General features: G+C 38.1%; 1 protein-coding gene and 1 long non-coding RNA gene across 2 annotated transcripts; one reads left to right on the plus strand and one right to left on the minus strand.

The window, feature by feature from the left end:
- Positions 1-658: 658 nt before the first annotated feature.
- LOC311276387 lies at positions 659-22,245 on the minus strand. Its single transcript, XR_014625064.1, has 3 exons — positions 22,120-22,245; positions 20,550-20,804; positions 659-4,210 (listed from the first exon to the last, which is right to left on the minus strand). It is a non-coding gene; the product is annotated as an uncharacterized lncRNA (long non-coding RNA).
- On the plus strand, positions 22,162-26,049 carry s1pr5a (sphingosine-1-phosphate receptor 5a). Its single transcript, XM_084386013.1, has 2 exons — positions 22,162-22,316; positions 23,367-26,049. Exon 2 carries the CDS (start codon positions 23,596-23,598, stop codon positions 24,793-24,795), a length of 1,200 nt encoding a protein of 399 aa, XP_084242139.1. The 5' UTR covers positions 22,162-22,316; positions 23,367-23,595; the 3' UTR covers positions 24,796-26,049.
- Positions 26,050-26,151: the final 102 nt, after the last annotated feature.

Consider the following 26,151-nt stretch of genomic DNA (forward strand, 5'->3'; position numbering starts at 1 on the left):
GAACTTTGAGCATCATCATTTTGCATATGTTGTTTAAGCTCAAACAGGAACATGGCACAGTAAGTAAAGTTAAAGTTCAGCATTTAACTCATCACGCACCATGTTACATTTCACATTTTAGTCATGTTGTACTCAAATTCCTATATTTTAACTAAAATGCTCAAATATAATGCAAATGTAAAGCAAATGCCATTTCAAAACAGATTTTGTTGACTGTTGAGATATTTACCATCAAACAATGGCAGATGTCAAGTATTTCAACACTTGATTCTAAGTAAATACTAGAAATGTGATGAATCTCTAAGTCAGATGAATAACTGTAAATAAGTAAACTGTAAACTGATGAGTAATAAGAGTGATCAGCTCTAAGAAATCTCTACAATTTGCATGATGCAGTTTTTAAGCCACAACTATGCTATTGGTGCTGAGCAATTCATCTTGCACCATTAATACCACAGATATGAGTGAAACCTCAAATCGTGCAGCTTATTAAGAGGTGCACTATTGCTTTTCTGAGTGACAATATTTATAGTAGACTTAGCTTGGTTGGAGATAAAACAGGAGAAAATGTCTCCCACTGAAGGTGAGATCTAAGCTATAAAATGTAATACTTACAGTGCAGCAGTTTCCAGTTGAAATGAACACTAGTGGCAGTAAAATACCCATTTATTCCTTTTCATGCAAATTACAATTACAGGGGCAGATTATCGATTAATAAAGACTTACTTTTGCACAGTTCCTTGCGAAATGACCTCAAAACACTTTTACTATAGTTCATATTCTGTAAACTCATACATTTTGACACTTGCATTACATTACCAGCTCCATATAGCCTAGTAAACTTATTCGTTAGCTCACCTGGCACAGCGTAGCATTTGAGATTCAGAGCGCTCGTGAACGAGTCCCGTGAAACGCGAGTCACGATAAAAGAGCTCTTAAAACTTGTAGAAGGAGCTAAAATTTAATAGTTGCAACAGCAAATTAATTCACGTTTGCTTTGGTTAACACTATCGGTTAGGTTTAGTTTTAGTGTAGGTGATACGTTCATTTCAAACGCGACAGAACGATAATATTTTAGCGCCACTAACATTTCCAATCTACCGCGATACGTAGCTACAACAACCAACGCAAGAAATCGTTGCCAGATTCACGTTCATCTTTTTCTGATAAAACTGAACTAATATATATATATACACACTCACCTAAAGGATTATTAGGAACACCTGTTCAATTTCTCATTAATGCAATTATCTAATCAACCAATCACATGGCAGTTGCTTCAATGCATTTAGGGGTGTGGTCCTGGTCAAGACAATCTCCTGAACTCCAAACTGAATGTCAGAATGGGAAAGAAAGGTGATTTAAGCAATTTTGAGCGTGGCATGGTTGTTGGTGCCAGACGGGCCGGTCTGAGTATTTCACAATCTGCTCAGTTACTGGGATTTTCACGCACAACCATTTCTAGGGTTTACAAAGAATGGTGTGAAAAGGGAAAAACATCCAGTATGCGGCAGTCCTGTGGGCGAAAATGCCTTGTTGATGCTAGAGGTCAGAGGAGAATGGGCCGACTGATTCAAGCTGATAGAAGAGCAACTTTGACTGAAATAACCACTCGTTACAACCGAGGTATGCAGCAAAGCATTTGTGAAGCCACAACACGCACAACCTTGAGGCGGATGGGCTACAACAGCAGAAGACCCAACCGGGTACCACTCATCTCCACTACAAATAGGAAAAAGAGGCTACAATTTGCACGAGCTCACCAAAATTGGACAGTTGAAGACTGGAAAAATGTTGCCTGGTCTGATGAGTCTCGATTTCTGTTGAGACATTCAGATGGTAGAGTCAGAATTTGGCGTAAACAGAATGAGAACATGGATCCATCATGCCTTGTTACCACTGTGGTGTAATGGTGTGGGGGATGTTTTCTTGGCACACTTTAGGCCCCTTAGTGCCAATTGGGCATCGTTTAAATGCCACGGCCTACCTGAGCATTGTTTCTGACCATGTCCATACCTTTATGACCACCACGTACCCATCCTCTGATGGCTACTTCCAGCAGGATAATGCACCATGTCACAAAGCTCGAATCATTTCAAATTGGTTTCTTGAACATGACAATGAGTTCACTGTACTAAAATGGCCCCCACAGTCACCAGATCTCAACCCAATAGAGCATCTTTGGGATGTGGTGGAACGGGAGCTTCGTGCCCTGGATGTGCATCCCACAAATCTCCATCAACTGCAAGATGCTATCCTATCAATATGGGCCAACATTTCTAAAGTATGCTTTCAGCACCTTGTTGAATCAATGCCACGTAGAATTAAGGCAGTTCTGAAGGTGAAAGGGGGTCAAACACAGTATTAGTATGGTGTTCCTAATAATCCTTTAGGTGAGTGTATATACTCATAACTCATTTTAAAACTGTGAAACCAATCTAAGATCTACTGATGTTAGTTTAACTTGTAGAGGGTACAAGTAGCTCTTAGAGCCAGTAGCTCTTTTCGTCACTCTTGCTGTTGCTGCTGGTTCTTATGATTATATCTTTGAAAACAATCATTGATTGGTATGACAAATGATTTGAGGATTATTTTACACAGCCAAGCCTGATTCATGTGGACACGGGCGCCTGTCCTAAAGTCTGAAAACAGGGAGAAATTACATCAAAGTCTTGAGAATAAAGACTGAAGTTGACTAGTGAGTTTGGAAGCTTTCCTTGGCAGCTCCGCTCTCCTTTTCTGAGTCTCTTTTCTTCTTTTTCTTTATTACTCTTTCTTTTTTCTTTCTCCATCCGCCCACACATCCTTTCACGGGCTTCCCAGGCCTTGGCAAAAAGCAACCACTTCAAAACTAACAGCCTGGGCCTGTTTGTCTACCAGTAAGGTAGGAATCATATTTCCAGAAAAATGACAGATGAAAAACTGCCTCGGATACACAAACACTCAATTCTATTGTGTTGAATGTCTGAGGTTCAGGCCCATATCGCTCAAGGAGCTGCAAAAATATTTTAAATACCACTGAGCTTTTGCTCCAGGGTTGGCCGGTGGTAAAGTCTGCTGTAGTGCACGATGATGGTGGTCTAGTTACTGAAATGCTAGAAGATACACAGTATATTTGAGCTCTGTGAATTTGAGTTGTTTGTCTTTGGACGTGTTGGTTTTCAGAAATCCGAGAAAATTCCTGAACCTGCATAACAAGAATTGAACAGTTCACACAAAAACTTAATTAAAAGTTTTGTCATTTACTCACTCTCATGTCGCTCCAAACCTTTATGACTTTCTCTCATGCATAAAACACATATGGAGCTTTTAAGATAGATACTCTTTCTCATTAACGGGGACAAAAAAAGACACAAAAGCATGTTAATTAATAGCCATATAGCTATTTAGCATTGTTTTAGCAAACTCACAGTCTGGCCCACTTTTCACTGATCCAACGAATTTAGGTGAATACAATTAAGCCCCGTCGTACATTTCTTTTCTCATGGAATATAGTCTTTCACTTGGAAACATGTTACATAATGAAAATGGTATAGGTTGTCGATAAGTTGATAAGAAATTATTAGTGAAGAGGTCAAAAGATGTTGGAGCCATAGCCATTGTACTTGCAGACACACACACACACACACACACACACACACACACACACACTATATATAATTTATTTCCTGTGATCAAAGCTGTATTTTCAGCATCATTAATCCAGTCTTTAGTGTCACATGATCCTTCAGAAATCATTCTAATATGATGATTTGATGCTCAAAAAACATTTCTGATTATTATCAATGTTGAAAATGGTTGTGCTGCTTAATATTTTTGTGTAAGGAGTGATAGATTTGTTGATGAAAAGAACATTTATTTGAATTAGAAGCCTTTTGTAACACTATAATTGTGTAGACTGTCACTTTCAGCATAAAGAGGTGTTAGAATAAGATGTTAAACACTGTTCTTTTTCCCCCACAGTTATTCTATAAGTGTTCTTCTTAGTGGTCAGCATTCCTGAGCGGGGCCCCAGGCACTACACTCACATTCCTCCTGACCACACTTGGTTAAATCTTGCTGCTTCCCTTCAGCTCTGCGCAGAGCAATCCCAGAAGCCAACAGCTGACCGCAACAGTGCCGTTAAAATGTGTCCGGGTTATAATCAAACTGGTGCTTAGGGGGTCAAAGGGCCAATCCAAGGCTTTAAAAAGGACACTGCACATTCACACTAAAAAGTAAACAAAAGACAAAAGTTAGTCACAGTTCTTCAAATGAGTATAGGCTAATCTAAAGTTTTTTAAAGAGTTTAAATCATTTAAAAAGTTTGAGTTCAGAATTGATTACAACCACAAGGCCTCAAAAACACCTAGAGACGACCCAGAATGCCCTAGCAACCACATAGCAACAAGCTAAAAAACACTCAGAAGCAATGGCATAGCAACCACACACAATTCCGATAATACCATGGATGAAACTGATAAGTGCGTTTTAATTAATCTCCACACTGTTTCCACAGCGTCACTTTCAGTTTTACTGGCCAGGAAATTCTGTAACTACACATCATGAAAAGTTTCCAACTTAGATATTGATAAGACAATCATATTTTCTTTTATTATATTACAAGTATGTTTCTTAACAGTCTCTTTACGTCAAAAAAAAAAAAATCTTTTTGAATTTGTGTTAAGACATATTAAGTTAAGAGCAGTTGTACATTACCATTCAAAAAGTTTGACGCAATTAATACTTTTATTCTGCAAGAATGCATTAAATTGATGAAAGGTGACAGTAAAGGCATTTATAATGTTATACAAAACGGTTTAAATAAATGCTGTTCTTTTAAACTTTCTACTCATCAAAGATTCCTTAACATTTTTTGATTGATTTCTGAAGGATCATGTGAGACTGAAGACTAGAGTAATGATGCTGAAAATTCAGCTTTGATCACAGGAATAAATTAAATTTTAAAATATATTACAATAGAAAACCGTTATTCAAAATTGTTACACAATACCACAGTTTTTACTGTATTTTTGATCAAATAAATGCAGCCTTGGTGAGCATAAGAAACTTACCAACCCCAAACATTTGCTAGTGTAAATGGACAGACATAGAATGAATAAAAACACAGAGGGGAAAGAAGTATGAAATAAAACTGAGTGGTAACCAAAAAACAGTAACCAGGCCTTCTTTCAAAATGAGTGGTCTATGACATTTGTTTTCAATATCTGAAATCTGTTCTATTATATAATGACGTATAATTTAATAATAATAAATGAGGGGATAAAGTTTGGATGAAGTTTATTCATTCTGAAATAGCATTTACAATATTTACTCAACACTGAACTGCTTCACAAGTACATTGACTACTTCTGTTAATTGGCCAAGTGGGCAAACATACAGTACCAGCTGATACAGAAAACTTCAAAACGGCCAAAATTGTCTAATAAATTGCCATAGTCAGCATCACTTGCCATCACAGAAGGATTTGACCAGTGGTCTGAGGGTGGCAGCACCTTCTTTACTCAAGACTGTCAGAAATCTCAAGTGTGTGATTCACACACACACCAAATTCTTTCTCACCGCCTGTTTCTGTTGTGTAATTATAATCCCCTTTGGTTATGTGTGCTGCTTCTTCACCACAGCTTATTAATCTCCATAAATTAGATCATGCTATACGGTCACTATGTGAAACACAGCGCTTAAATCTCCCTTGTTCTGGTAAGAATTGATCATTGAAAGTTTCTTTGCGGAACCCAAAATGGTTAATCTATGGAATTTCTGTGAAATGTAAAATATTAAATATAAACAGTGGTTAAAGATCCACAAGGTCTGTGATGTCAAAATGGCAGGACGTGACGGGGAAACTCAAGTGTGCTCTGCTCATTTCCAGAAAAGCAGCTGTGTCAGATCCTGACGCTCCACACGCACTTGAGCGTCCGTTCCTGCGCGCTGGCGCTGCGCCCATCCCTTAACACCACCACCTCTGACCCTATGACCTCTCCACCACTCGCCTACAACCACAGCTGCTTCCCACAGATTGGATGAGATTGTATATTTGTGTAAAATGCAGAATAGTATGTTTCTTTTTTTACCCCGGCCCTTCGTGATTTGAATTACTCAGGATGCAGGGTGCACCAAACTATAGAGAAAAGTCTACTACGGTAAGTCTACTACTTACCGTAACACCACTCACACACATATATAAAATTAAACATAATTTTATAGAAATTTAAAATGATATTAAACTATATAATAGAATTTTAGAATTACATAAAATTATGATTATATATTATTTTAAGTGTGCACACTATATACTTTATTACTAACTTACTGTATGGTGGTACAGTAAGTTTGTAACTTCTGTGTATAAGGAAATAATGTATTTTTCATTGTTCTCTCTACAGTTTTGTTTTGCATCCTGAGTATTACATACTGTATATATATAGTACAGTCAGTCATGTTTTATTTTTGGTGACTTGATTGGATTCAGTCATGTTTTATTTTGCCTTGGGGTGGAGCCAGGACTGATATAAAAACAACAACTTGGTGCATGAAACCCTGCTTATACCATCAGAACACATCTATCTTTTTCGTGTGGGGACCACTTGAGGATATGAGTTTTTGATTACAAGACATGATAAGATCCGGTGGAAGGGTTTGGTTGAGAGTGATCAGATATTGAAAACCCAGCTATGGATATCTCTCTATGTTGTGACATGCCTGAGATTATTAATGATAGCCGTGTCCACGATTGCTGACAGGAGAGCTGTCCAGACAAGACTTTAGAGCATAAAGCAACATAATTATATGACCTACATTATTATCCCTACAGACAATAACTGGATTAACAACATTAAGATGTTTCCTTCAGACTGTAGGATTTTTCATTAGATGTTCAACATTTGGCATTATTATTTACACTATACATCAATATTTGCTTCGTCTAAATTAAGTAACATGTAAGGATTGTTCGGTTTTTTTTAGTTTTTTTTTAACTGCTTGAAAGCCAGGTTGAATTCAAACAGCTGCAATACCTGATTAAAGATACAACAGCTGCCTTTCGCCTCGGATCAAAGGAAGTAAACCCAAGTCAAGAACAATCCACGCGACCCCCCAGTATCCTGTGGCAGAACGGTCACACAGCTCATAACCAAAACAAGAATTTTATCAGTCTGCTAACTCATCTTTTCTACAGCACAATGCATTCTGGATTCTTGCTATGTCAATTGAGGATAAGGAGCAATTTAGATAAGAGTATCTTAGGATCTTTGGAAACAAGCAAAGGCCTTTGAAAGTATAGGCTGATTCGATAATTACAACGTTACTTCTACTAAACAAAAGGATGAGGAAGTTGTCAGTGAAATTCACAAAGCTTTGAAGTGAGACGTTAAAGGTTTTCCATACAATGAAAGCGAATGGGGATATTTGCTGTCAAGGTTAAAAAAAAAAAAACATCATAAGTATTGTAAGTCTTTATAACAGCGAATGAACAGACCAAAACTTTTTATGATGAATAATTCCCTAACAGATTCAACTACATTTAACTACAATTAACATTACATGCGCAAATGTAGAAATGTGATAAAGAATATTTTTTTCAAAGTTAAAATATTTTAAAATGACATTTACCTCCTTAACATGCAGAGACAACTGTAAATAAACAAACTGTCGGCTGATTGCTACAAAAAATGTAAAAATGGCTGACTGAAAAATCAAAACATCTAATGGCAGACGATTGGAGTGTTTGGGGAAACCTGTTTGGGAACAGACATTATTTTTGCACTTGAAATCACGGCATTCAGCATTAAAGTTTATTCTTACTTTACAAAAAAAAGAAAAAACTGTCTTGGGACTTTAGAAGACTTGGAATATAGTGCATGGACCACTTTTACGGCGCCATTTCTTGGTCATTGTATGGACAAGAGCTTCATAAAGGGGAAAAACATTGCAATGCTGATGATAATTTCCAATAACGTGTTAAGACTTAAAATCTGTAGTAAAACATAAGGATATATACAGACTTTGAACAGCAGAAAAAAAGAAATGGCACAGTAGAAACAGTCTCTCTTCTTGAGCCAGTCAAGATCTCCTTCAGATTGTGGTTCTGGAAACAAACAAAGCAAGTACAGGAATGTATGTGATGTGGAGCGTCTGTTTTTTTGGTGTGTGTGTAATGGAATAAGTCTCATTGGTAAGTAAATGTTTCCTGCGAGGCTGCGATACAAAAGAGACATCAAAGCAATATTTCTATAGTTATTTTCAAATAACTAAACCAGGCTTCCATATGTTTCAAAGTCGTATCAAATTTAAAGGACACAGCAGGGATTGGGTTCTTAGAGACCGTAAGACATCATGTAATGACAGGCCTCATTCTCCAACCCCCAAAACCAACAGAACAGACGCAAGGCCAAGAAAAAGGAGGAGAGAGCAAGAGGCCGAGAAAAGGGAAGAGAACAAAAGAGGGGTGAGAAAGATGGAAAGGGTGTAGAGGTTTGGGAAATTGCCCCATTAAAGACAGAGATGAATCTCTGGTGGATCCTGGGGTCTGCTAAATTACTGGCTACGTAGAGGTTAATGCCAGAATAACGCTGAGAGGAAATGAACCGATGTGTGGTTCTCACTAATTTCAACATTTAGTGTTTAGTATAGCGAAAGCGCCGACGCCTTTCTCCAACACATCTGCAGTTCACAATGCATTTTGTTTTTATAAATAACTCCAGGTGTGGACACATTAAAGAGCGCGTGCATTTACAAGCACTTCAGGCGATGTGACAAATGGGGCTGTAAAACATGATACATAGAATGCAAATCTATTCTATTACACTCAGAGATTGCCTACACTAAATACGTGCTCGTGCATGACTGTTTCCAAAGCTGATTCAACCATACAGTATGCAAATCTTTTTTCTTTTTTTTTTATCTCAGTGCTGTGAGAAAAGTTTGGTTTGCGGTTACGCTCATCTTAATAAAATCTAGTGCCATGCTTCAGATTTTTGAAAGACACCATGAATGATGCCAAAATGTGAGGAACATTTTACATGAATTTAAGAAAATTTGCCAACACCATGATGCTAGAGTGTTTTAAATTATTTCTAGTGTGTTTCTTTCCAATTAATATAGGTTTTTTATTAGGTGGTTACTATGGTGTTCTCAGTGATTTTTAGTGTGTGTGTTGCGGTGCAGTTGATATAGTGTTTTGGGTGGTTGTTAGGGTGTTGCTATGCAGCTACTAGGGTGTTCTAAGTGATTTGTAGCGTGTCACTGTGCAGTTGATATAGTGTTTTGGGTGGTTGTTAGGGTGTTGCTATGCAGCTGCTGAGGTGTTCTAAGTGATTTGTAGCATGTCGCTGTGCAGTTGATATAGTGTTTTGGGTGGTTGTTAGGGTGTTGCTATGCAGCTGCTAATGTGTTCTAAGTGATTTGTAGCGTGTCACTGTGCAGTTGATATAGTGTTTTGGGTGGTTGTTAGGGTGTTGCTATGCAGCTGCTAAGGTGTTCTAAGTGATTTGTAGCGTGTCGCTGTGCAGTTGATATAGTGTTTTGGGTGGTTGTTAGGGTGTTGCTATGCAGCTGCTAATGTGTTCTAAGTGATTTCTAGCGTGTCGCTGTGCAGTTGATATAGTGTTTTGGGTGGTTGTTAGGGTGTTGCTATGCAGCTGCTAAGGTGTTCTAAGTGATTTGTAGCGTGTCACTGTGCAGTTGATATAGTGTTTTGGGTGGTTGTTAGGGTGTTGCTATGCAGCTGCTGAGGTGTTCTAAGTGATTTGTAGCGTGTCGCTGTGCAGTTGATATAGTGTTTTAGGTGGTTGTTAGGGTGTTGCTATGCAGCTGCTAAGGTGTTCTAAGTGATTTGTAGCATGTTGCTGTGCAGTTGATATAGTGTTTTGGGTGGTTGTTAGGGTGTTGCTATGCAGCTGCTAAGGTGTTCTAAATGATTTCTAGCATGTTGCTGTGCATTTGAAATAGTGTTTTGGGTGGTTGTTAGGGTGTTGCTCTACTGCTGCTAAGGTGTTCTGAGTGATTTGTAGCCTGCTGCTGTATGATATGGTGTTTTGGGTGGTTGTTAAGGCTGATTTATACTTCTGCGTCGGACCTACGCCGGAGCCTCTACGCTGTAGGCAATGCGTTGGGTTTCATTTATACTTCTGCGTCGTTGTCCGCGTTGACGCGCAATTACACTTGCAGAGGGAGCATGTGAAACCCGAGGGAGCAGTCCTAGCAGACCAATCACAGCGCTTGCATCTGCGTAGAGTTGACGCGTTGTTACATTTTTGGAGAGGTGCACATCAGGGTACGCCGAAGGTTACGCGCGCTACACACAGCCTACAACCTAGCTACGGCGTGAGTTCGACGCAGAATTATAAATTGGGCTTTAGGGTGTTGCTATGCAGCTGCTAAGATGTTCTGAGTGATTTTTAGCCTGTTGCTGTGCAGTTGATATAGTGTTTTGGGTTGTTGTTAGGGTGTTGCTGTAGTGTACTACATGATTCCAGCATGTTTGCTATGCCTAAAATCTTTTGGTCTTAGCAAACACCACAATTATACAATATCCATGCAAAACTGACTGCTTTCAGTAGAAATCTCATGGAACCATGGGACAGCATCTAATAAGTCTTGAGGAAATAGCCTTGTATGCGCAGGAGCCTAAACAAGAGGTCAAAACACAATCAGCCACAGATAAAAAAGGAAATACAAAAAATCTTGAGAAATAACAGGATGTTCTTGATAACAGTGGTGTATGGAGATCCTCACTGTTAGCGCTATCAGCTCAGAGACTGATAGCATCTGACCCCCTGTTTCCCAAATGCTGATTAGCAATTTTTTTTAATACTGTCCAGTAAGGAGTAGTTTTCCACATCTTATTGGTATTGCTATATTAATATATATATATAATTATATATGTATATATATATATATAATTATAAACATATATATTATATATGTTATATATAATATATGTTATATTAAAACACAAAACACTGCTTTTGCTTTTCATATCATGCCAGTTTTGCTGTAGACAACATTGTCAGAGTTCCTGAGAATCGTAACTTTTCTAGCACCTAAAATAGCTAGCCAAAGGGGGCTGAAAGTCACAGATACTCCACCCTGAAAACCACAGTTTTAAGAAGCAAAAGATTCATGTACTCGCAGTTTAGCGCCGCAAACACAAACGTGAGAACTGTGCTCAGTAACAGGTTGCATTTAGTGGAACACAAGCGCATTGAACATCTAAAGCTAAGGCACTGTGACACCTATAGCACTTGTGTCACTTTTGCAGAAGTTGTTAAACAACAGTGCATTTATTTCTGTCATTATTTCTCAGAAAATCGATATGGGGGGACAACTGTTTTGCCCAAGCTTTGTACTCTCGGGGATAACTGCCATATAGCTCACAATGCTGTTTATTTAAATCATTCAAATCTGTTCATACTAAAATCTGACTGGTCAATCACTAGTCAATATTTTTAACATTTAATATTTTCATTGATTACATATTTAGCTGTGCTCGTTTCATGTCTCTCTGATCAATATGTGGTCTTGTTCTTCTAACAAAATACAATAATGTAAAATCAAATCATGTCCATTAAGTAATTAATTTATCGGAAAGTAGCTATATAGAAGCAGAATAACGTACGGTTAGTTGGTCATTATCAAAAAAACAACAACATAAAAAACCATGAGAGTAATAGAAGTTCTTGATCACTTAGCAGCCTATAAGCATATGGTTTACCAAAATATGAAGAGGAACACTGTGCAAATCTAACCAAGCACCATAGGTAAAAATTGGTGTATAGCTTTTGCCAGATGTATGTTCTTTAACGAAATGAGGATGAACTAGATTCATACTAGAATACTTTCATAGCACTTAACTTTCACATATGTGATAGATTTCACATCTAAGTTCACCTGTTACACCTGAGAATTGTGTTTCCACTTGGAGCTCATTGGTCACTGCAACAAGTATGCGTATACAAACTATTAATTGGTACATCCATTGGCAACACTAACATAATAGAAGTTGCCTGCACAATTTCACGTCATAACACCCGAGATGAGAGAAGAAAGATCTTATTGTTTATGATTTTTTTTTAACGAGGCGCCATCTAAAAAATGGCCAGAATTCACAGCCAAACTTACATCTTATAAAAAAGTAGGACAACAGACAAACTTTCATTTGAGAAACAAGCTGGAAAAGACACCATAAGTTTCAGGTAAAGTTTCAGGTAAATAGTGTCTATTCTTTTTGGAAATTGACAGATTCGGTCAACAGATGCCAGTCCACAAAAATGAAAAACAACAAACTCAGTGACCCCATTTCTCTCTGTTTCCTCAGGAAATCCTACAGGGCCACTTCTGTCTGTTCACTTTAAACATGTCTGACTGCCATTTAAATCCCCAAGGACAAATACATTTTGGGAAAGGAAAAATGACATTTGCTTACATACTATGACTGTAATGCACAGAATGGACTAACTAGTATTTTTAGTGTCAATGTGTCCATTACTATTATTGCTTATTGAAGGTTTATCTTTGTCATAGTGGTTAGCTGTGAAGAACAATTTGAGAGTATGGATGATCTAGATCTAACTGGTTTTGCTTCACGACTCAGATGTTCCAATGGACATCAAGTGGAAACCCAAAACAAAAAATGTCTTTGGTCAAACATTACGATGAAGATCGGCGTCAGGTGACCTGCTTGTGTTTGACAGATCAATTTACATAAACATGCTGTAGAGTTTGACTGGATGCATGACATTCGACATCGACAACAAAATATCTGGATTATTATTATTATTTTCTCCTCCGTTTTAAAGCCTGTTTATATGAATGTACAATCTATGCATGCTTATAGTTAAATTGTTTTAAAATTATAATTTTTTACCCTGCTGTCTGCAAACCCATGAGAACAGACATGTGACACCCCAGTTGAGAACCACTGATATGAAGATATAGTGGGTTTGAGTGATGTGGTTCATAAGAAAAATAGGTCATCTATTTAGAGACCCAGAATTTTGGAGGAAGAAGAGAAAGAAAAGACCAAAGTCTTGGGTTCACATTTTTGTATAAGGACCCCCGTCATCACCATGCACATGTGCATAAGCAGAGGCCAGCTGGTCAATTAACTTAACACAGTCCAGATCAGCTTGGAAACCACTGAAAAAAACGTTAAAAAGAAATGATAAACATGGCATGTGGACAGAGGAAGTCTAACGCCAAGACAACATTCAGAGACGTTTTGATGGGAACTGTACTGTGTTTAAACTAAATTTCAGTAGGCATAACTCAAAAGCTTTGCTACAAAACTACACTCCAGGAAATTTAGTAGCATTTTATTGGCTTTTTATTTATTTGATTTTTGTTCGGCACAATTTTCAGCACAAAACAATGAGTGAAATAGCATAAAATACAAAAAATATCAATACTTTAATTTAGGAATGTGTGACAACCCACCCCAAGCTGACATTCACTAAAATACATATCAAACAACTTCTAAAAAACATACATTTGTGTAATTGGACTTTTGACTCAAAACCGTACAATGAAAGAGATATAGCCCAATTTGCCCGTGTGACAACTAGCCCCGGTCTGTTGTTCTACTAATGGAAATGTTAGCCTCTCAGCTAATGGAATTTGTTTATATTCCATCTTAAAGCATGTTTGACATAAAGACATTATGTGAATGACTTCAGCATTCCAGTCCTGTCTGCCAGCTGAGTATATTTCCTAATTCGCCTCTATACGAATGTAAACACTCCCACAGCAGTCACAGAAAAGCACATCTGCTCCTAATGAACTATGAAATAATATCTTTATATATTCTTTTCGTCTTTATTGGTTACAATGAAACTGTAAGTAACGTATATGTTATGAATCAAGCATGTTAATTTAGCATGTAATTCAATTTGGTCAGTATTTTTCAGGTTAGGCTATATATTCTTTTTTATTTGGCAAAGTATGCTAAGCTACTATAGCATGTGTTAGCCCACACCGGCTATAGCCCAGCTAACAGGGAACATTCTCATAAGTTTAGCTAACGTTCTGGCAAGGTTCTCTTAAAGTTATAAACAAATGTTCTTCCAGTAAAGTTAATAGACCGGTTGTTCAAAGTTATCTTTAATAATGTTCTCAAAACGTTCGCCCAAAATACGTTCCATACGTTTTTTTCTGAAACGTTTTAGCTCTTACATTTTTTAAATGTTACTGCTTGTTTCAGAATATGCAGAGAACATTCAAAAGTAACAATCCCATAATGTCTGCATAATTATAAAATAGAATGTTTCCTTAACGTTCATGCAACCAAGAAAAAATGTTTTTAAACCATTTAAAAACTGGCAATTTTGATTGTTCATAACTTAATGGGAATGTTAGCAATGTTTTTGTTTGCTGGGAGACCACATTTAAAGTTTCTTCCTAATGATCAAAGGATAAACACAAATTTTTAAGTTAAGCAATGTCACCACAATAAATCCCTGCAATCAGCATAATCTCTGGATTTAGCACAAATTAAGACTTGGGATTGTCTTAAAAAGTGTGGAACAATATGAGACAAACTTTTCTGAGATTTAGACAGCCAAGCTGGATCTCACTAGTGTAGGGCAATATTCCAGTTTTAAAGCCAAAGAATTCCCGAAAAGGAGTTTAGAGAGAGTAGGCCTACACCTTTTGTGTATTTTACAAAATTCCCCACATTATCCTCGCCGCAGAGATTTGCCAAATAGTAAACCAACCGAGTTATTTTTTTCTTTGTTAATGAACAGTTCACTCAGACTACAAGCTTTAATGATTTCCAGAGGCACACTAGAGTCAGCCAATAACAACAATGCCACCAATGGAAGAGTGATTCACTTCTTGTTGCTGCAGTGCTGTTGTGACCGGATAGAGCCCTGGTCCAAAGTCCGCATGGGCGATCATGAGGTTTCTTATACAGAGTTCGTATATTTCATATAATCTATGACAGGGTAAAGGCTTGACGTACAGATCAGCGGGACACAAGCTATGTATAAATCCACTCTTCCACCCAAAATTAAATGTAGAACTGGGTAATGGAGGGTGAGGTAAGCAGTTGTTTAAGGCGGGAATACTTGAACACGGACCTCCCAAACTTTCATTTTGGAACGGCAACTGTTCTGTTGAAAAGAAAAGTCTGTACTTTCGCATTACTGTGGGATTTGACTGCTTAGTTTTGAAAATATTTTGAAGGCTTAGCTCAAAAATGTTATAGCCTATTTTAAGATCCATCAGAATGCATTGGAAAGAAGTAGGAATATCAAGCCACAGTCTGCAACCTTTCTTTCATGAAGTCCAATAAATGTGACTTGATTGAACCCAACGCTTTGAAAGGGGTTCAGAGCAAAACCCTGAGACTCTCTTGTGTAATTGCTTAAAGCTCATCTTGTAATACTACCCATGACTGGAGTAGAATGCCTCTTTAATAACCATCTACACTTCAAAACTAGAGAAAGGAGCGATTAAATTGAGGATCTGCACCAGTCCATTCTTTAACCTAGCCTGTGGACATTGTTAGTTTCTAGTGATGTGATTATGTTAGATAATGAATGCAATGTTTATAGTTGTTAATATTGACTGATTCATGCAGTCAGTTACCACTGGGTGTTCTGAACCAACCACAACTTACCAACCACCCCATTTCTGCCCCACTCAAGAATCTTTATAACCACTTTGAAGAGGTTTTCATCTTTGAGCTGCCATCTTTTTAAAACAAAACAGGATGTTTGGATGAGAATAGTCTAAACACTGTATTTCAACCCCATCTATGGCCCCTAATGTTGTGTGAATTTATTTTCACAGTGCTTAAAGCTGTGAACGTCTTCTACGTCATTTTGGATCTTTGTTGTGATTCATTTCTCGTTTCTCTGAGCACATAAACTCTAGATCACAATGTGTATATACCAGTCGTCTCAAGAATGTTTATATCTGATCTCTGTACTACATCAGACCCCCCTAGCTGTCTTCTCGAATTAACTATTTTTTTAGAGATATTCTTGGTCATTGGAGCTGAAATAGCCTCAAGTGCCAAATCATTTGGCGTCTGGATCTGATTATGAGGAAATTACTCAAAAAACGAGAAGGACCATGTGTGAACGTGAACTTTCAAGCACTTCTGTGGGGGTGGATGGCATTAATATCCAAAAAAAAAAAAAAAAAAAAAAAACATTGCGGAATGGATTTTTCCCATAGTTTGAGTCTTCTTTTATTCCATAAGAAACCCCGTAAAGAGAAATTCAGAGATTATCAGGACTACAGACCACGACAAGTGTCACAAACGTGACAAAAAAATTAAAATATCCGACACAAATTTTAAATCTAGATGACAAGCCTGCATCCTAAAGCATAGCCTACTTCATTTTTTCAGGCTTTCAAAGTAGAATCCACACATGCGCTCTAGAAAGTTTCATCTTTGTCCAGTGTCTGTGCTGTTTTTCTCCAGAAGTTATGACTGAAAAGAATTCGTCGTATTCTTTTAAACTAAAGTTGCGGCTATCTCATAACAGGCTATCTGCAACAGTCGTGAATTATATGACTTCATGCTTTGCAGCGTTTTTTTTTTATAAACATGAATTCAATATAAAACAAATAGTAATCCATTCAAAATGTAAAAATATCCAATCTACTCGACTCGACTGCAAATTATGCATTCTTTTAATTTAGCCAAGAGTCTTCTAGCCAATGTTCTACTGGTCGTGATGCGAATTCGCAGGTGAGATTTCACCAAACTTGTACTTTGGAATAGCCTGGTAATACCAAACTCTGCTACTTCGCTTTGCTTCGTAGACAGAGTCTGGCATGGCATAATTGAAAAGCGTTTTCTTTCTCGCGGGGAGGTGCTTGTCTGAAGTTTAAAATCATTGGTTCCCGTAAGCCAATCACATAACGTTTGGTTATGCGCATGCTCAGCCGCATCTAACTTCCACTGTAAACACATGTATGATGCGAAAACAAAACCATCGAGCGAAATACCGGAGTGAACATGGCTGTGAACGACTTTTGCAGATTATGTGAAGTAAATCTACGCATCCACGGTACAATCAGCGTCTACGTCACGGCTCTCAGCCCGCCCTCTGTTCGTTGATTGGCCGGCTGTTTTCAGGCCGGAGGAAAACGAAAAGCTATTACGCGGTCTCAGACTGAGTACAGAAGCGAAATGAAATTGAGCGGAAGTAAGAAGTCTGACGTAGTCAGGCTAACTTTGGAATGCAGCGAAATGCAAAAATGTTCGCATGAGCTTGCGTTTCTAGTCTTACGCATTTGCTTACTTGCTCGCGATTTAACGTTTTGAATCAGACTCACTTAGTGAATCGTTCAAAGCCAATACTGTTCAAAACTGACTCCCTGATTGAAACGCGTGTAATTTTTCAGTTTTGACTGATTTTCAAAATAACTTTAATTTGTTGCCACAGCCGCGGGTTGATATTTTTCTATGGGTAAAAGGACACGCCTGGCTGGTTTTTCATATGACAGTATAATTAAAGATGCATATTCAATCACAACAAAATTTTAATTATTTTAACATACAATGTCTAAATGTCAAGATTAACAGACTGTAAGAAAAGGTTTGTGTGGGTAACAAAGGCCTATTCGAACCATAACCCAGACAAAATGTTACTTTTTTCCCAAACAGACTGAAATGTTCTTATAAAACAGTATGCTATTTATATGACACAAATACAGTGACAGCATCAAACTGGAACAAATACTTAATACAGCTAGAGAAACACTATAATTTCATAAACTGCAACTTCAAGGGCAGGCATGATTTTTCAGAGGGGTTTATAGGCTTCTTAAAGAGAGCTTTCTCATGAGTCACAACCATCCCACTTCTGTAATCCCCCGCTTTGAATGTGGGAAAGCGAAATTTCCCTCCATCTTTCGTTCAGTGGACTGAATCCCACACTAATGACTAAATACAAAAAACAGCCCTTCATATCAGCCCTCAGATGTGTGGAGCTGTGGGGTTGCTGGACTGCACAGCGTCATAGGCCACTGCATTACTGTTGTAGTTGAAGTCAACAAGCATGTAAATCCAAAATGACAATGTGGTTGAGAAATACTGGAGAATGGGAAACCAATTTGTCAATGGAGAGGGCGGCAATTGTACATTTATGGGAAAGGAATGACGCATTATCTCTAGTGACTTCCAGGGCTTATCAGAGAATGTGTTAGATATAACGAGGCAGAAAAGAGGAGAAAGAGAAAGCATGGGGGAAGGTGTTGAAGGAATAGTTCACCCCAAAAAAAAATCCTGTCATCATTTACTTACACTATTTTCACAGGGAAAACCCCAAAATTACGTTTGGTCTTGAGAAATGTGAGAACCAATGGCGTGTGCCATTGGAATCTGTACTGTTTTTGTAATGCATACATAGTCCATTTCAGAGAGTAACAGTGAATACCAAACAAGGGAATGACCAAATGATGACAGGATTTTTCCTATCACTGTTGTGTCCAAGACTGTATCTGACTGTGTGTTTAAAACTTGATTGAAACGCAATGAAAGTCAGTAACCAACAACAGGAAGTTAATGTTGTTTCACTTCAAATCTCAAGTTGGAAGAATTGGTCAATAAGTTCACGCAGGAAATGAGGAAATTATGAGGTTTGTTGCACTATATAAAGTCGAATAGTATACATGTTGGCTTTGAGTATAATCAAAATGTTCCCAAATGACCGTTACTTCCTGTGTTTATTTGTACCAGAAATCCCTGCTGACCACAACAGCATCCATTGCCACAAAACGCTCTCTTTAGTCTCCCTCGGTTTTGCATAAATGGAAATTCCGATTTGGCACATTCAAACGCATTCAACTGTAATAAAATTTTTACAGCTTAAGACCTGTCAATACAAGCCATCGTTCTCTCGACTGCAAACTTCTCAAGAAAGTAAGCAAGCAAGGCAATTCGAGCTATACTTCAGAAAGCTGCAAACACTAAAATGACAGACTAAACCGATATATTTCCATACATGGTTTGTTTTTTTGCATTACGGTCTGTCAAACAAAATCCCCCCATCACCAGACGACAGTTGAGTGTCACGATAGGGAGCAAATTTGAATAACAAAGAACCCATCATTCAAAGTTTGTTGTGGCTATGATAGGCTCACTGTGTTTAACCAGCATTCTGGCCAAGGGCTGTTTACTGAACACAACATGGTTGAGTCGCTTTGGCGACAGACAACGTTGGCCTCAAAATGAATCCCAAAAGAGAGAAAGTCAACAAGCAACGGAAGAGAAACTAATCCAAGATTTTTTTTTTCAATAATAACGTGCCAATGTCAATCGCTGTTCTTCTGCGACCCCACTGAAACTCATTTTTTAAATAAAGAAAGATGACCTCTTCCGTTCCATTTGGAACTTTTCAAACTCAGTCTAGACATTCAAATGTTTCATCCACATATGTATTGCTTTAAAAGAACAAGTTATGCTTACTTGCGAGAACATAATAGATCAGGTCTGTTGTTATTTCTGGTATCTTAGGCTTTAGACATTTGGGAAGAGTCAAACCCACCCCCTCACAGGACACAGGAAGTCTCATGACCTCATAGGTCCAGCCTTTCCACCATGTCGAGGACAAGACGACACGAATGTAACGTCTGAACTGAACTCTCTCCACTAGGAAACCCAAGGAAACACTTCACCTATTCATTGAAACTATGATAAGCATTGATTATACACAGATGAGAGCACAGTCTTGTTCTTCTGGGCGTATCAAATACATAAAGTGCATCATTAGTTGGAAAAACGTATGGGTCAAATAAGGCCTGCGCAGCTGGAATAATGCATTTATTTGATGGTCATCTAAAAGTTTGTTGGTTTGACACAAGTTTAATCATTTTTTAGTGGCCAATGTTCGACATCACAGCGAGTTTAATTACTGAAATTGAATGCCTTTTTCCCACGCCACCATAGCCGCATTTAATTAAGGGAGGTTCTTTCCATCACTCCCAACCACAAATAACAACAATAAAGTGAATTGAAAGAGAAGGCTGAGCTGTTTAAAGTTTGTGTATTCAGCTAATGCGATTTTGCCAGAGAGAATGAAGTTCAAATTGATTGATTTGGCAACATCTCTGTAAGTGACCGACAGTTCATTTGGATCATGTGGGTTAAAACTTGTGATTTCGAGCTTTTTAACACTTAACTGACGATTTGAACACTTAACTGATGAAATTTCAGTCAATTGAATAAGAGAGTCATAAAGAACTGAATGGCCCATTGAAGTCCATGACAATGCTTGAGTGATGAATAAAGACAAAAGAAAACACAACAAACAAACAAGATTATGTAGTTTGACTATAGCATTGCAGTCTCGCCAGCGGAATCTAACAAAGCGGAATTAAAAATGAGGGAATTATTTATTATTATTATTTTATTTTAATAAAAACTAAAAACTAAAAAATATATTGTTTTAAGTTTTTACTTGAAGCAAATGCTTTCTGAGTTATGCATAATGTTTGGTAGCCTCAACAGGGGAAATGCAATTGCTGAAATGACCACAGTATGAATGGGGAAAAAAAAATGCATATAAACCTCCATCTGGAATTGCACCTACTTCTTCACAATCACATCTGTATCACAGGAGCACCAGACATTCGAGTGTCTGAAACAGGAGCCAAGAATCAGGGTGAGCCAACAGTCTCAGTGGGGAGTATCAGAGTAGAGTGCTTGATTATCAGGCCTTTGTGTGGAAATGTAGGTAACATGCTGAGCCCAAGATATCCAGACACAGCAGGAGCGATGAGTCTGTCTGCTGGCTGGAGCTTCTCGTGAGAAGGTGGAGCCCTTCTGATAATGCCATTAGCGGACCCTGAGGGCAAGAAGCAAAAAAAAAAAGACTGATAAAGCAAGTCACCGTTCACTTCTGGCACTCCGGCCACCCACTGGAAAGCACCAGAATGTGCAGAGCACTGAAAATATGTGCCCCTGTTGCCCTGTGAGCAGGTGAACGAGACAGACTTCTCCCACATGCTTAACTCCTGCCAGGAAAAATGAAAGAATGCAATGCTTGGTACTTTTTCCTATTTCATGTCATAAAACAAAGAATCCATCGTCCATATGTTTTCATCATCTGTGTAAAGGCATAGTTGCATACTAAATACTTCAAGTTATTCTGTTTGGAAAACGAGTGGCTGTCCTATTCCATGGTTTGCACAGAGGGGACACAGTGTTCCTCTTGAGTGCTTTGTTCGGCACGGCCCAATATGACCTCATAGGTGGTTCTCAAGGAAATCCCTCTCCCTTCGAGGTACAATGACAGAGTTTCCTGTTTAAGAAAGCAGGATCCGGCTCCTGACTTACTCACACTCCCCGCTGCTTTATGTAATTACTATGCAATTGCAAGACCGCTCATGTTTTACATGCGTGTGCATCACAATTATAATGACTAAGGTTATTTATTTAGTCATGCAACTTGTTTGTGTGCCTGTTTGCACGACAGAGTGAAGGAAGGAATACTAAATTGGACAATACAGCATCCTGCATTACAAACTCTGAGAATTTAGTAGTTCTTAAATTAAACCAAAACAAGAATTATTCATTTGAACTATTATCAGCAACCATAGGTCAGTAACAAGTAAGGATGCTGGCCCCAGATCACACACACACAAAAAAACTTTTTTAATAAAACAATAGGACTGCAATCTTGAAAAACATGTAGGCCTCTCTCTCTCTCTCTCTATATATATATTGTAAAAAATTATATTCATGATTTACCACGACTTTTGTCAAATCAACTTAATGTGGTTCAGATAACATAATATTTAGCGTTTCTATATATTAAATAAAACTATTTTATTGATTTATTCTCCTTCATTGTATTAAATCACATTTGTAATTTAAACGAACTCAACATTTTAGATGTGTATTATATATATAATCATCACCAAGTAAAAAGTACTAAAGTAATGCACTTAAATCTTGAATCATTATTTTCAATATTTCTTTCCACATAACATTGATCATTAAGCCCAACAAAAGTATAAATAAATGCTTCCAATTCACAAAAAGGAAACTATTCACAGTTGCCGAATTGTGTATTTTTATAAAGATCTAGAAAAAAGCGTCACGTCATTGACCCATTTATAAAGTCAAAGTACCTCCAAGTTAGCAGAACAATTCATTACCCATGATAAGTGCTGCATCAGCAGCCCAGCAGACAGAAGAAGAGAAGAGTTGAATGCCAAGACCAGCCCACTGCAAGACAAGTCTTGATCCAAGCTTCAGCTCCCACATCAGCCTTGTCAGAGGTGCGCAGGACATGGGGGAGAGATAGTGGGAGCAGAGGATTTGTCACTTACAGACACAGCTACGATCATAACAGGTACGTTTATTTACACGAATACGCGAGGTTACATGTGAATGTAGATTAGCGAGGCTATTAGCAGAACTGAGTTTAATGTGGTCACGCGTGCATGGTTTTGCATGGATGCGGACTTTGCGTGCAGTCACAGAACTGTTGCTCAAGTTTATCCAGTTTGTAAAACTGCAGCTATAATTATAAGTAGTTAGAGTAAAGCTTCTGTGTACGATTGCGTAAACGAGGTCAATACGCGGAATAGAATTGCAGAAAATGTTTGCGGTCGCTTGATTGTCCTGTAGGCTACTGCGCTGTAAATATGGAAATCATTTTAACGGTGGAAAAATGCTACGGCAAACCTGTGTTAATTCGTTAACAAGGTTTCCACGTCGTATAGGCTACCATGAAAGATTAACTCGTAAATGCACAGAAAAAATGGAGAAAATGTTTTAGAAATGTGTATTTAACTCGACAAAATTCTACAGTAAAATATTAAAATGATGTTTTTCTATCTGTAAAAATTCTGAAAATAATCAGAAGGGCAACATTTTACAATTAAAAACAGATTTTATTAGCACAAAAATGTTGGTAGGCTTTATTAACATTTAAAAATATTTACTGACATAAAGTCTGTACTTGCAACAATACAATAGAGATGTATGCAGACAATACTTGTAACATTGCCACTGTATTAGTTTTATGGTAAAAGTTTGGCAGCTATAGCAGCTAGTTTTTTTTTTTTTTTACAGTAGGCTACTGTTAAAAACAGAAATTGTACTGTCTACTCCCAACACATATTCCCATGATACGCACAATTTACTTTATTAATACAATTATTTCTGTTTTCTGCCTATTCTAGAGTCCTAATAAATTAATTTAGATAAAAATGTATCTACTGTCTACACTGAAATAAAGTATTGGCTATGAAAGCATCATAAAAATTTGAAATACGATAAATGCAAAATATTCGGTTTATCTGTGACTGTTTTGTTTTTACTATTAAACTATGTTTGCCATATTTATTTTTATTTTCTAATGTCATATTTAACATTATTTTCTAATGCTTTATTTCAGTTCCCTCTGGTGGCCTTGTAAGATATAGCAAAGCTGTGATTTGAACATCACGAAGTAAAAGAAGTGAATATTTCAACACCTGCCACACTTTCAGGATATATTACTGCCATGTTAAATCCTCCTGAGAGTTGTTTTATGTGCTTTGGTGGAATATGGCAATAAGAGGGACTACATGCTTAACAGAGATCCTTAAGGAAAGTTTTTAAGGACAGCAAAAGAAGTAGGAAGAATGGAAGCTTCATACGCTGCCAGCGCTGCCGTTGCTCCAACTCTGCCGCCGATGACCCCGTCTCCAGGTTTCCTGCTCCGAAGGTTTCGGGAGTATCAGAGCAACGCCGTCATCGTGGCCCATTACAACTTCACCGGAAAGCTGAAAGAGAACAAATACCGGGATGGACTGAAACCCGAGGCCATTGTGTTTCTCATCATTTGTCTTCTCATTGTGGTGGAAAATGCCATCGTTCTGGTGGCAATATGGAAGAACAAAAAATTCCACATGCCCATGTACTACTTGCTGGGCAACTTGACACTGTCTGACTTGCTAGCAGGCTTCACTTACATGGTGAACATCATAACTTCGGGGGCAAACACTCTCAAAATGACTCCAGTACTGTGGTTTCTGAGAGAAGGCGGTGTGTTTATCACACTTTCTGCGTCTGTCATCAGTCTCCTGGCTATAGCTATCGAGCGGCATGTCACGATGGTCCGGATGAAGCCGTATCAAGGGGCCAAGCGTGGCCGAATGTTCGGTTTGATTGGTGCAAGTTGGGTCCTGTCGGTGCTCCTCGGCATTCTCCCCATCATGGGCTGGAATTGCATAGGAAACCTGGCCGAATGCTCCACCGTCCTGCCTCTTTACGCCAAGAGCTTCATCCTCTTCTGCATTACCGTGTTTACCCTGGTGCTGCTGGCCATCGTGGTGCTCTACGTGCGCATCTTCCGCATAGTGAAGTCCAACACCCAGCGCTTAGGCTGCGCTCCTCAGCGCAAAGGTATGGCGAAGAAGTCCCAGAAGTATCTGGCTCTTCTGAAGACGGTCACCATCGTTCTCGGCGTCTTCATTGCCTGTTGGCTGCCGCTCTTTGTGCTCCTTCTGCTGGACTTCTGCTGCCCCGCTCAAGGATGCGACGTGCTGTTCAAGGCGGACTACTTTTTGGGCATTGCCATGATCAATTCGCTTCTAAACCCCATCATTTACACCCTAACTAGTAAAGACATGCGGAGAGCCATTCTGAGACTTATCTGCAGCTACTGTCTGCTAACAAAAGATGGACAAGTGAAGAAGTTCGGCATGCCTTTCCTGGACTGTAGCACCAGTAAGGCAGAGGTGCCGTCACACAGACTTGAGGGTCTGGAGACGACAGTCTCCTCGGGGAACATCACACCATCCACTATTAAAGTCATCTACCCCAGGATATTAAAGAGCTGAGGAAGAAGAAAGCAATAAGTTCCATCGGACAGTCCAACTTCTCCTGGTTCAGTTTGAATATTTATAAAACTGACAAGTAAACAAGACTAAGGTGCTTAGACATGAAAGCAGGAGAAGTCGAAGAGATGGAACTCAAAAATATCACGTTTGGGACTTGGATTCCTCCACATGCATTAAAGCAAACCGTGAGGCTGCCCGAGAGCGTGGTAGACCAGACAAGTGGAATTTTTTTACTGTGACAAATACCAATGTTTAAAATGGACGTTCTGCCAGACGAGAGCTTCGGTCTCTTGTTAAAAATAGGATTTTAAACAGCAAATTACAAACAGTTATACAGCTGAACTGAGCAAAAGCGCAAAAATGCTTTGAAAAGAACTCTTGTGATGTTATACAAGTCTCTCGTATGTGCGTTTCCAGAAATAATGAGCTTGGGTAACGAGTCATTTTCACCTCCAAATAACAGATGAAATGTTCATAGACTTTGTGGTGAAAAGACGCAAAGAAAATGACGGGTTGATGCCTCCACGCACAAGCACGTTAGTCATCGGGAGCTTAACGAATACATATACACACAAATAAAAACTGGCAAGTGACTATTTTTAATCTGTAAGATGTTTCCTCTTACAACCGTATTTTTTGGGGGAAATACACTCTTAGAAGAAAAGGTTCTATATAGAACTTTAAAGGGTTCTGTCAGGCGCTTCATATATAGAACCTTTTAGGAGTTCTAATTTGAATTACTTCTGTAATTAAAGTCATTTTAAACTTCTATTAAATTTTATGAATTCAACAGCTCAAAAATACTTCATTAGTAGAACATGAAAGTATTATGCAATCGTTTTCTCCTTATTTAGAACCTTTTTGACATAATTGTTCTATATTGAAGCCCACTGAAAGTTTTCATGTTAAAGCTCCCTTTAACCAGTGTGCAAGTGTGCTATACTTTCCTATACAGTAATTGGAACAATGCATTATGTGGAACAAGCTCTATAAATATTGAATATTTTATAAATATTGTATCAAAGTTTTGTATGTTATTGTATGGAATACCAACATTTATGTGTAGCAGTCTGACTCTGCAGTGATAAAAACAGCACTGACATTCAAGCAATATTGCATTTCTGTAAAAATGTGTCTATGTACGTAAAACTATGCATTAGTATGTTTAAATGTATTTTTTTTTCTGGATCCTAAATTATGAGCCTTAAAAATCTTTTATAAGTGCATTCATTAAAAGCTTAGTGTTTTCTTGAATGTTTGCAATTTGTCTTTTGTTTAGTGACAAACATTTTTTTAGCAAATGTGACTTGCGCTACATAGATTTGAATTTGCATCTACATATTTCATTGTTTCCCA

This window comes from Rutilus rutilus (assembly GCF_951802725.1).
Source record: "Rutilus rutilus genome assembly, chromosome: 1".
In the NCBI taxonomy this organism is placed as follows: domain Eukaryota; kingdom Metazoa; phylum Chordata; class Actinopteri; order Cypriniformes; family Leuciscidae; genus Rutilus; species Rutilus rutilus.